The 12,872-nt window shown below is 45.0% G+C and overlaps 1 protein-coding gene across 1 annotated transcript in view; it reads left to right on the forward strand.

The window, feature by feature from the left end:
* Nucleotides 1-12,837, forward strand: part of LOC129849684 (protein unc-13 homolog B-like) — a gene marked incomplete at its 3' end in the record, with an annotated part of 31,593 nt that extends 18,756 nt beyond the window's left edge. Inside the window, exons 5-9 of the mRNA XM_055916494.1 lie at nt 4,330-4,419; nt 7,291-7,431; nt 8,137-8,366; nt 10,071-10,156; nt 12,711-12,837. Coding sequence (XP_055772469.1) covers nt 4,330-4,419; nt 7,291-7,431; nt 8,137-8,366; nt 10,071-10,156; nt 12,711-12,837 — 674 coding nt within the window. The remainder of the gene's footprint in view (nt 1-4,329; nt 4,420-7,290; nt 7,432-8,136; nt 8,367-10,070; nt 10,157-12,710) is intronic.
* Nucleotides 12,838-12,872: the final 35 nt, after the last annotated feature.

Genomic DNA, 12,872 nt, shown 5'->3' on the forward strand with positions numbered 1-12,872 from the left:
TTTAATGAAGCTGCCAGTTGAGAACTTGTGAGGCGTCTGTTTCTCAAACTAAACACTCTAATGTACTTGTCCTCTTGCTCAGTTGTGCACCGGGGCCTCCCACTCCTCTTTCTAATCTCGTTAGAGCCAGTTTGCACTGTTCTGTGAAGGGAGTAGTACACAGTGTTGTAAAGTGCCTCACAAAAGTATTCACCCCCTTGGCGTATTTTTTTGCATTACAACCTGTAATATAAATAGATTTTTATTTGGATTTCATGTAATGGACATACACAAAATACTTCAAATTGGCGGTGAAATGAAAAAAAAAACGTATTTCAATAAGTGGTGCCCCTAAATATGATCTGGTGCAACCAATTCCATTCAGAAGTCACATTGTCACTCCCTGACCTTAGAGATCCCTGTTTATTCTCTATATTTTGGTTAGGTCAGGGTGGTACTTGAGTTTTTGTATATCTATGTTTTCTTTACTTTGTTGGCCTAGTATGGTTCCCAATCAGAGGCAGCTGTCTATCATTGTCTCTGATTGGGGATCATACTTAGGCAGCCCTTTTTCCCACCTTCAGTTGTGGGATCTTGTCTTTGTTTGTTGCATGTGTTGCACTCCTAAGCTTTACGTTTGTTGAGTTGTTTATTGTTTTTTTGGTGGAGCATTTAAATAAAGAAAAAGTACGCCTACCACGCTGCTCCTTTGTTTCGGTCATTCTACCAACGACAGGCGTAACATACATACTTATTTAAATAAAGTCCACCTGTGTGCAACCTAAGTGTCACATGATCTGTCATATAACCTCAGTATATATACACCTGTTCTGAAAGGCCCCAGACTCTGCAACACCCCTCAACAAGGGGCACCACCAAGCAAGCGGCACCATGAAGACCAAGGAGCTCACCAAACAGGTCAGGACAAGGTTGTGGAGAGGTACAGATCAGGGTTGGGTTATAAAACAATATCCGAAACTTTAAACATCCCAAAGAGCACCGTTAAATGGAAAGGATATGGCACCACAACAAACCTGCCAAGAGAGGGTCGCCCACCAAAACTCACGGACCAGGCAAGGAGGGCATTAATCAGAGAGGCAACAAAGAGACCAAAGATAACCCTGAAGGAGCTGCAAAGCTCCACAGTGGAGATTGGAGTATCTGCCCATAGGACCACTTTAAGCCTGACACTCCACAGAACTGGGCTTTATGGAAGAGTGGTCAGAAAAAAGCCATTGCTTAAAGAAAAAATTAAGCAAACACATTTGGTGTTTGCCAAAAGGCATGTGGGAGACTCCCCAAACATATGGAAGAAGGTACTCTGGTCAGATGAGACTAAAATTGAGCTTTTTGGCCAGCTATGTCTGGCACAAACCCAACACCTCTCATCACCCCGAGAAATTCATCCCCACAGTGAAGCATGGTGGTGGTAGCATCATGATGTGGGGATGTTTTTCATCGGCAGTGACTGGGAAACTGGTCAGAATTGAAGGAATGATGGATTGCGCTAAATACAGGGAAATTCTTGAGGGAAACCTGTTTCAGTCTTCCAGAGATTTGAGACTGGGACGGAGGTTCACCTTCCAGCAGGACAATGACCATAAGCATACTGCTAAAGCAACACTCGAGTGGTTTAAGGAGAAACATTTAAATGTCTTGGAATGGCCTAGTCAAAGCCCAGACCTCAATCCATTTGAGAATCTGTGGTATGACTTAAAGATTGCTGTACATCAGTGGAACCCATCCAACTTGAAGGAGCTGGAGCAGTTTGCTTGAAGAATGGGCAAATCGCAGTGGCTAGATGTGCAAGCTTATAGATCTCAAGAGACTTGCAGCTGTATTTGCTGCAAAAGGTGTCTCTCCAAAGTATTGACTTTGGGGGGGGGTGAATTGTTATGCACGCTCAAGTTTTCTGTTTTTTTGTCTTATTTCTTGTTTGTTTCACAATAAAAAATATAGTTCTGTAAATCTTGTGTAAATCAAATGATACAACCCCCCCCCCCCAAAAAAAATATATTTTAATTACAGGTTGTAAGGCAACAAAATAGATAAAATGCCAAGGGGTTGTGAATACTTTCGCAAGGCACTGTACGAGATCTTCAGTTTCTTAGCAATTTCTCGCATGGAATAGCCTTCATTTCTCAGAACATTTATAGACTGACAAGTTTCAGAAGGAAGTACTTTGTTCCTGGCCATTTTGAGCCTGTAATCCAACCCACAAATTCTGATGCTTCAGATACGGTACTCAACTAGTCTAAAGAAGGCCAGTTTTATTGCTTCTTTAATCAGCACTACAGTTTTCAGCTTTGCTAGCATAATTGCAAAAGGTTTTTCTAATGATCAATTAGCCTTTTGAAATTATAAACTTGGATTAGCTTACACAACGTGCCAATGGACCACAGGAGTGATGGTTGCTGATAATGGGCCTCTGTACGACTATGTAGATATTCCATAAAAAATCTGCCGTTTCCAGCTACAATAGTCATTTACTACATTAACAATGTCTACACTGTATTTCTGATCAATTTGATGTTATTGTAATGGACAAAAAAATGGCTTTTCTTTCCAGTACAAGGAAATTTCTAAGTGACCCAAAACTTTTGAACGGTAGTGTATATCTTCATGACATCTGGATTTATTTATTCTTTATTTAACTAGGCAAGTCAGCTAAGAACAATTTTTTATTTTCAATGACAGCCTAAGAACAGTGGGTTAACTGCCTTGTTCAGGTGCAGAACGACAGATTTTAACCTTGTCAGTTCGGGGATTTTAACTTGTAACCTTTCGGTTACTAGTCCAACGCTCTAACCACGAGGCTACCTGCCGCCCTATTCAACATGTACAGTAAAACCATAGGAGAAACCAAACAAGTATAGATCTATCCCTGTAACAGTCACCACATATCCATATAGTCACTTCAGGTCTAAACACACATACTAAACAACACCCTGACAGTCTAGACCAGTCTAAAGGTCCTTCAACCTGACAGTCTAGACCAGTCTAAAGGTCCTTCAACCTGACAGTCTAGACCAGTCTAAAGGTCCTTCAACCTGACAACCTAGACCAGTCTAAAGGTCCTTCAACCTGACAGTCTAGACCAGTCTAAAGGTCCTTCACCCTGACAGTCTAGACCCATCTAAAGGTCCTTCAACCTGACAGTCTAGACCAGTCTAAAGGTCCTTCACCCTGACAGTCTAGACCAGTCTATAAAGGTCATTCACCCTGACAGTCTAGACCAGTCTATAAAGGTCCTTCACCCTGACAGTCTAGACCAGTCCATAGAACAGTAGATGTGTTATGTCTATGGGGGCTTGTACATAGACTAAGCCTACTCCTTGACTTACCCATGGAGCCTCTGCCCTTCTCTGCCCCCCCTCCCTCACTTCCTTCTCTCCCCAACTCTTCTTTCCTCTCTCCCTTCTCTCCCCTGTCTCCCCAACTCTTCCCTCCTCTCTCCCTCACTTCCTTCTCTCCCCAACTCTTCCCTCCTCTCTCCCTTCTCTCCCGTCTCCCCAACTCTTCCCTCCTCTCTCCCTCACTCCCTTCTCTCCCCAACTCTTCCCTCCTCTCTCCCTTCTCTCCCGTCTCCCCAACTCTTCCCTCCTCTCTCCCTTCTCTCCCGTCTCCCCAACTCTTCCCTCCTCTCTCCCTCACTCCCTTCTCTCCCCAACTCTTCCCTCCTCTCTCCCTTCTCTCCCGTCTCCCCAACTCTTCCCTCCTCTCTCCCTCACTCCCTTCTCTCCCCAACTCTTCCCTCCTCTCTCCCTTCTCTCCCGTCTCCCCAACTCTTCCGTCCTCTCTCCCTCACTCCCTTCTCTCCCCAACTCTTCCCTCCTCTCTCCCTTCTCTCCCGTCTCCCCAACTCTTCCCTCCTCTCTCCCGTCTCCCCAACTCTTCCGTCCTCTCTCCCTCACTCCCTTCTCTCCCCAACTCTTCCCTCCTCTCTCCCTTCTCTCCCGTCTCCCCAACTCTTCCCTCCTCTCTCCCTCACTCCCTTCTCTCCCCAACTCTTCCCTCCTCTCTCCCTTCTCTCCCGTCTCCCCAACTCTTCCCTCCTCTCTCCCTTCTCTCCCGTCTCCCCAACTCTTCCCTCCTCTCTCCCTTCTCTCCCCAACTCTTCTCTCCTCTCTCCCTTCTCTCCCGTCTCCCCAACTCTTCCCTCCTCTCTCCCTCACTCCCTCACTCCCCTATCTCCCGTCTCCCCAACTCTTCCCTCCTCTCTCCCTCACTACCTCACTCCCCTATCTCCCGTCTCCCCAACTCTTCCCTCCTCTCTCCCTCAATCCCCTCTTTCCCTTCTCTCCCCTCTCTCCCAACTCTTCCTCCTTCTCCCCTGTCTCCCCCCATCAGAATAACTTCCCAGCCAGTAGTAAGCCTCGTCTGCAGGACCTGACGTCTACTGTGGATCTGCTGACTAGCATCACCTTCTTCAGAATGAAGGTAATGAAATAAGTCTTAGTGTCACACACACACACACTCGCACGCACGCACGCACGCACGCACACACACACACACACACACGGTTGATCGTTCCTGTGCTGTCAGGCTGGTAGTGCTGGTAGTGCTGGTAGTGCTGTCAGGCTGGTAGTGCTGGTAGTGTTGGTAGTGCTGGTAGTGCTGTCAGGCTGGTAGTGCTGGTAGTGCTGGTAGTGCTGTCAGGCTGGTAGTGCTGGTAGTGTTGGTAGTGCTGGTAGTGCTGGTAGTGCTGGTAGTGCTGTCAGGATGGTAGTGCTGGTAGTGCTGGTAGTGCTGGTAGTGCTGTCAGGCTGGTAGTGCTGTCAGGCTGGTAGTGCTGGTAGTGCTGTCAGGCTGGTAGTGCTGGTAGTGTTGGTAGTGCTGGTAGTGCTGTCAGGCTGGTAGTGCTGGTAGTGTTGGTAGTGTTGGTAGTGCTGTCAGGCTGGTAGTGCTGGTAGTGTTGGTAGTGCTGGTAGTGCTGGTAGTGCTGTCAGGCTGGTAGTGCTGGTAGTGCTGGTAGTGCTGGTAGTGCTGTCAGGCTGGTAGTGCTGTCAGGCTGGTAGTGCTGGTAGTGCTGGTAGTGCTGGTAGTGCTGGTAGTGCTGTCAGGCTGGTAGTGCTGGTAGTGCTGGTAGTGCTGTCAGGCTGGTAGTGCTGGTAGTGCTGGTAGTGCTGGTAGTGCTGGTAGTGCTGGTAGTGCTGGTAGTGCTGGTAGTGCTGTCAGGCTGGTAGTGCTGGTAGTGCTGGTAGTGCTGTCAGGCTGGTAGTGCTGGTAGTGCTGGTAGTGCTGGTAGTGCTGTCAGGCTGGTAGTGCTGGTAGTGCTGGTAGTGCTGGTAGTGCTGTCAGGCTGGTAGTGCTGGTAGTGCTGGTAGTGCTGGTAGTGCTGGGAGTCACGTGATGACATGCTGTGTGGTCCTCCCACTACAACTCGGGATACCATGCAGTTTATTAGGCTACAGATAATGAAATAATGTATTAACTTTACAGGGTGTTGGAAGCGCATGGTGATATTGACGCTCCTTTCCAATAAATATCTATGGTCTGATTCTGGTGACATGATGATCGATGCTTGACTGCCGTTTGACAAATAAAAACATTCTCGCTTTTATCCGTAAAAATCTTATCATGTTGACCAGTGGTTCCTAAACTGTGGGGCGTGAGGGATCTGCCTTTTAAAAAAAAAATGTTTTTAAGGAACTCTATCCAGCTTTCAACTTACTCTTGGCATTTGTAATAGTAGAATGCATGAGGTGCAATTTCTAAATTGGGTAGCGCATCATCAGTTCCTAATGTCAGTCATTGCAGACCTTAGAGAGCTATACGCGCATGTTCCCCCAATGCTGGAAGGTGGGGGGGGTTTAAGTGGAAAGGTTAGTGTTGTCAATTACCACGTTTTTCTGCGCTAGTATTTGAATATTGGCTTCCCTGCTACATCGCAAAGTTCGCGCTTGATCTGATTGATCTCTACAGAAAAACGGTGCGATGTGCGCATTGAGCTCACAGAAAAAAAATGAATGAAATGGAATTCCAATAATTGAATTGACCTCAGCACTGCAGGCTGGACAATAACAGTTTACACCAAGATGACTTGCTATATTGATCCAGCGGGATGGGAGCTTGTGGTGTTTGTGTTTGTGTGTCTGTGTGTGCGTGTAGTTTATAGTTCGTTCATTGGTATGAATGTTCACATACAGTAGCCTAAGTCAAATCAAATTTCAAATCAAATGTATTTATATAGCCCTTCTTACATCAGCTGATATATCAAAGTGCTGTACAGAAACCAAGCCTAAAACCCCAAACAGTAAGGAATGTAGGTGTAGAAGCACGGTGGCTAGGAAAAACTCCCTAGAAAGGCCAAAATCTAGGAAGAAACCTAGAGAGGAACCAGGCTATGAGGGGTGGCCAGTCCTCTTCTGGCTGTGCCGGGTGGAGATTATAACAGAACATGGCCAAGATGTTCAAATGTTCATAAATAACCAGCATGGTCAAATAATAATTATCACAGTAGTTGTCGATGGTGCAACAAGTCAGCACCTCAGGAGTAAATGTCAGTTGGCTTTTCATAGCCAATCATTAAGAGTATCTCTACCGCTCCTGCTGTCTTAGAGAGTTGAAAACAGCAGGTCTGGGACAGGTAGCGCGTCCGGTGAACAGGCCAGGGTTCCATAGCCGCAGGCAGAACAGTTGAAACTGTTATGTGTTTTACTGTGTTCAGGTGTTTAAATGCACTTTACATTTGTTTGATGTCTGTCTGTCTGTCTGTCTGTCTGTCTGTCTGTCTGTCTGTCTGTCTGTCTGTCTCTTTGACTGACTGTCTCTCTGTCTCCCCTGTGCGTCTGTCTCTCTGTCATCTGCCTCTTGGTTTGACTGTTTCTCTGTCTCCCTTGTGGGTCTGTTTCTCTGTCTGACTGTCTATCTGTTTCTCTGTCTCCCTTGTGGGTCTGTCTGTCTTTCTGACGGTCTCTCGGTCTGACTGACTGTCTGTCTGTCTGTCTGTCTGTCTGTCTTACTGTCTCCCCTGTGGGTCTGTCTCAAGGTATGACTGTCTGTCTCTCCTCTGGGTCTGTGTGTCTCTGTCTCTGTCTGTCTCTCTGTCTCTGCCTGTCTCTCTGTCTGCCTGTCTCTCTGTCTTTGACTGTCTGTCTGCGTCTGACTGTCTTTCTGTCTGACTGTCTTTCTGTGAGTGTCTGTCTGTCTGACTGTCACTCTGTTTGACTGTCACTCTGTTTGACTGTCTCTCTGTCTGACTTTCTTTCTGTCTGACTGTCACTCTGTCTGACTGTCTCTCTGTCTGACTGTCACTCTGTCTGACTGTCTCTCTGTCTGACTTTCTTTCTGTCTCCCTCGTGTGGCCAGGTGTTGGAACTTCAGAACCCCCCCAAGGCAGCCCATGTGGTGAGAGACTGTGTGAAGGCCTGTGGTAACTCCACCTACGAGTACATCTTTAACAACTGTATAGACCTCTACATGAGACAGTTCCAGCCCGCCCTAGAACCTGTGAGTACAATCAGGAAGAATACTAAGCTTATAAATAATAACTATTTCTGAGTGCAGGCCTGTAACACTAGCTAACCTTATTAGATACCGCTAACACTAGCTAACCTTATTAGATACCGCTAACACTAGCTAACCTTATTAGATACCGCTAACACTAGCTAACCTTATTAGATACCGCTAACACTAGCTAACCTTATTAGATACCGCTAACACTAGCTAACCTTATTAGATACCGCTAACACTAGATAACCTTATTAGATACCGCTAACACTAGATAACCTTATTAGATACCGCTAACACTAGATAATCTTATTAGATACCGCTAACACTAGCTAACCTTATTAGATACCGCTAACACTAGCTAACCTTATTAGATACCGCTATCACTAGCTAACCTTATTAGATACCGCTAACACTAGATAACCTTATTAGATACCGCTAACACTAGCTAACCTTGTTAGATACCGCTAACACTAGCTAACCTCTTGTCATATAATTGCTACATTTATTATCAATATAGCATTTAAAATATTTTTTTCAGATTGAGTTTTACTGATAATTTTTTGCGATGCGAATATTGGGTCACGACTGAGACAATCTGGTTCCATTTGGGTCCTGAGGCAAAGCCAGTTGAGAACCACTGGTCTAAAAAATGTAATAAAAACATTAGTAATATAATGGCTAATTCCCTTCTCTTTCCCACAGCCCAAGCCAGAGAACAAAAAGGAGATGAAGAAGAATGAAAAGGAGAAGAAACAGGGAGAGGAGGAGGCTGAGGAAGAAGATGAGGAGGAGGAAGAAGAGGAGGAAGTGAAGAAGGAGCCAGAAGAGACAGGGCCTACTATCCACAACCTGGACTTCTGGCCGAAACTCATCACCCTCATCGTCTCCATCATAGAAGAAGACAATAACTCCTACACACCCATCATTAATCAGTCAGTACACACACACACACACACACACACACACACACACACACACACACACACACACACACACACACACACACACACACACACACACACACACACACACACACACACACACACACACACACACACACACACACACACACACATATACAGTGGCAAGAAAAAGTATGTGAATCCTTTGGAATTTCATGGATTTCTGCATAAATTGGTCATAAAATGTCATCTGATCTTCATCTAAGTCACAACAATAGACAAACACAATCTGCTTAAACTAATAACACACAATTATACGTTTTCATTTCTTTATTGAACACACCGTGTAAACATTCACATTACAGGGTGCAAAAAGTATATGAAGCCTTGGATTTAATAACTGGTTGATCATCCTTTGGCAGCAATAACCTCAACCAAATGTTTTCTGTAGTTGCGGATCAGACCTGCACAACGGTCGGGAGGAATTTTGGACCATTCCTCTTTACAAAACTGTTTCAGTGCCACAATATTCTTGGAATGTCTGGTGTGACCTGCTCTCTTGAGGTCATGCCACAGCATCTTAATGGGGTTGCGGTCAGGACTTTGAGGCGTATTTTCTTCTGTTGAAAACATTTTGTTGTTGATTTACTTCTGTGTTTTGGGTTGTTGTCCTGTTGCATCACCCAACTTCTGTTGAGCTTCAATTGGCCGACAGATAGCCTTACATTCTCCTGCAAAATGTCTTGATAAACTTGGGAATTCATTTTTCTGTCGATGATAGCAAGCTGTCCAGGCCCTAAGGCAGCCCCAACCATGACGCTCCCTCCATCATACGTTACAGTTGAGGATGATGTTTTGATGCTGGTGTGCTGTGCCTTCTTTTTCCACACATAGTGTTGTGTGTTCCTTCCAAACAACTCAACTGTAGTTTCATCTGTCAACAGAATATTTTGCCAGTAGCGCTTCTTCCGTAGTGTCCTCCCATGAACACCATTCTTGTTTCAGTGTTTAATGTATTGTAGACTCGTCAACAGAGATGTTCCAGAGATTTCTGTAAATCTTTAGCTGACACTGTAGGATTCTTCTTAACCTCATTGAGCATTCTGCACTGTGCTCTTGCAGTCATCTTTGCAGGACGGCCACTCCTAGGGAAGTAGCAACAGTGCTGAACTTTCTCCATTTATAGACAATTCGTCTTACCGTGGACTGATGAACATCAATGCTTTTGGAGATACTTTGGTAACCCTTTCCAGCTTTATGCAAGTCAACAATTCTTAGTCTTTGATCTTCTGAGATCAGCAAACAAACATTTTTTGAGTGTTTTTTATAGGGCAAGGCAGCTCTAACCAATCTCCAATCTCATTTTATTGATTGGACTCCAGGTTAGCTGACTCCTGACTCTAATTACGTTTTGGAGAAGTCATTAGCCTAGTGGTTCACATACTTTTTCCAACCTACACTGTGAATGTTTAAATGATGCATACAATATAGACAAGAAAAATACAATAATTTGTGTGTTATTCGTTTAAGGGGACGGTTTGTCTATTTGTCTATTGTTGTGACTTAGATGAAGATCAGATCAAATTTCATGACCAATTTATGCAGAAATGCAGGTAATTCCAAAGGGTTAACATACTTTTTCTTGCCACTGTATATATAAATCCTGTCGGTTAATTCAGCATGTCTAACTGGTCTGTGACCCTAACCCCTGACCTCTGACCTCTGTGTTCCCAGGTTTCCTCAGGAGCTCAACGTGGGGAAGGTCAGTGGTGAGGTCATGTGGACACTGTTCGCTCAGGACATGAAGTATGCCCTAGAAGGTAAGACAACTTTGTGAGTGTGTGTGCATATGTACTGACTGGTTGATGGTGGCCGTGTGTGTGTGTGTATGTCTGTGTGACAGTAGTCGCTTATCTATAGCCCCTTTACACACTAGTACCACTATGTAGCATGGTAGTACTGTTGTTTATCATACATGTCCCATGCTAACATTTGCTGACATGTTAGATGTGATTGATGTTGATGTTGACTCCAGAGGGACTGACATGGTAGATGTGGTTGATGCTGACTCCAGATGTGGTTGATGCTGACTCCAGATGTGGTTGATGCTGACTCCAGATGTGGTTGATGCTGACTCCAGATGTGGTTGATGCTGACTCCAGATGTGGTTGATGCTGACTCCAGATGTGGTTGATGCTGACTCCAGATGTGGTTGATGTTGACTCCAGAGGGACTGACATGTTAGATGTGGTTGATGCTGACTCCAGAGGGCTTCTGTTGTTTAGGAGTCTCATTATCGTCTCCCTTTTGTTTCTTGTTTCTTTCCCCACATCATCTCTCTCTTCCCATTATTATCTTTCACTCATTGTTTCCTGCCAGCCATCCTTAGTCATGTTTCCTGCCTGCCATTCTGTCCTTAGTCATGTGCCCTGCCTGCCATTCTGTGTTTAGGCATTTTTACTGCTGCCACTCTGTCTTTAGGCATTTTTACTGCTGCCATTCTGTCTTTAGTCATGTTTCCTGCTGCCAATCTGTCTTTAGTCATGTTTCCTGCTGCCATTCTGTCTTTTGTCATGTTTCCTGCTGCCATTCTGTCTTTATCATGTTTCCTGCTGCCATTCTGTCTTTAGTCATGTTTCCTGCTGCCATTCTGTCTTTAGTCTTGTTTCCTGCTGCCATTCTGTCTTTAGTCATGTTTCCTGCTGCCATTCTGTCCTTAGTCTTGTTTCCTGCTGCCATTTGGTCTTTTCTCTCTTTTGCTCTCTCCTTTCTCTCCCCTCTCTTTCTGACTCTTTTTCTTTCTTTCTCTCCGTCTTGTACTCTCCTTCTCTTCTCTCTCATGTTTTGTTTGTCTCTTATTTGTGTCGCCATCTCAGCTCCCGAAACAATCTGGTCCGTAGACTAGACATTATGCTGGTAAGGGGTGTGTGTGTGTGTGTGTGTGTGTGTGTGTGTGTGTGTGTGTGTGTGTGTGTGTGTGTGTGTGTGTGTGTGTGTGTGTGTGTGTGTGTGTGTGTGTGTGTGTGTGTGTCTTTGGGTTGATCACTTTTGCTGTGCTCTTATTGTCGACCACTAAGCCATTTCCCAGTGAATGCCTGTAATGATTTGAGCTGTGTTATCCATGGGGGGTGACCAAGTCTAGACTAGCGTTTGCTGGCCGAGAGTACTTAGCACCTCCGAACGTCGAGTGGGCACCAATGTTACATGGCATGAAAAATGTAAGCAGCCAGATGTCAACAGCGGGTGGTCCCTAAAACAGGCAGACAAAAGCTAGACCCACATTCAGTGGCCTTTAGAGGGAGATTAGTAACAGGGAGCAACTCTTTGAGCTCAGTACCACTAAACAAGGAAAGAAAAATAATATGTTTTACAGCAAAGTCTACCTTGTCTACACACTGACTACAGACTGAATATACACTGACTACACACATAACAGACACACATAACAGAACCACACTGACTACAGACTGACTACAGACTGAATATACACTGACTACACACATAACAGACACAAATAACAGAACCACACTGACTACAGCACATAACAGAAACACACTGACTACACACTGACTACAGACTGAATATACACTGACTACACACTGACTACAGACTGAATATAAACTGACTACACACTGACTACAGAAATTCACTGACTACAGCACATAACAGAACCACACTGACTAGTCCAAGAGGCTTCTAAACAGCTTCTACCGCCAATCCATAAGACTCCTGAACATCTAGTCAAATGGCTACCCAGACTATTTGCAGTGCCCCTCCACCCCCTCTTTACACCACTACTACTCTCTGTTGTCATCTATGCATAGTCACTTTAATAACTCTACCTACATGTACATACTACCTCAACTAACCGGTGCCCCCGCACATTGACTCTGTATCGGTACCCGGCTGTATATAGTCTCGCTATTGTTATTTCACTGCTGCTCTTTAATTACTTGTTACTTTTATCTCTTATTCTTATCTGTATTTTTTGAAACTGTATTGTTGGTTAAGGGCTCGTAAGTAAGCATTTCACTGTAAGGTCTACTGTTGTATTCGCCGCATGTGACTAATAAAATGTGATTTGACTACAGCACATAACAGAAACACACTGACTCCAACACAGCCTTGTCTTTCCCTGCCGTCTTCGCTAAGCAGATGGGATCAATAAATTTATTGGCTAATACATTATTAGAGTTTGGGACAGAGCAGTCCATCCCCTCAGGGACAGTTGTGTGTTCCCCAGGCATGACCAGGGAGTGTAGGATAGACAGAGGCTAACTGTGTGTGTGTGTGTGTGTGTGTGTGTGTGTGTGTGTGTGTGTGTGCGTGTGTGTGTGCGTGTGCGTGTACGTGTGTGTGTGTTTCTGTCCTCAGAGCATGAGAAGCACCGTCTGTGTAAGAGTGCTGACTACATGAATCTTCACTTCAAGGTCAAGTGGCTTTACACCGAGTATGTAACCGACCTGCCTTCCTTCCAAGACACTGTACCAGAGTACTCTGCGTGAGTGACCACACACACACATCTCTCACTATTGC

This window comes from Salvelinus fontinalis, unplaced genomic scaffold (assembly GCF_029448725.1).
Source record: "Salvelinus fontinalis isolate EN_2023a unplaced genomic scaffold, ASM2944872v1 scaffold_1633, whole genome shotgun sequence".
NCBI classification, from domain to species: Eukaryota; Metazoa; Chordata; class Actinopteri; order Salmoniformes; family Salmonidae; genus Salvelinus; species Salvelinus fontinalis.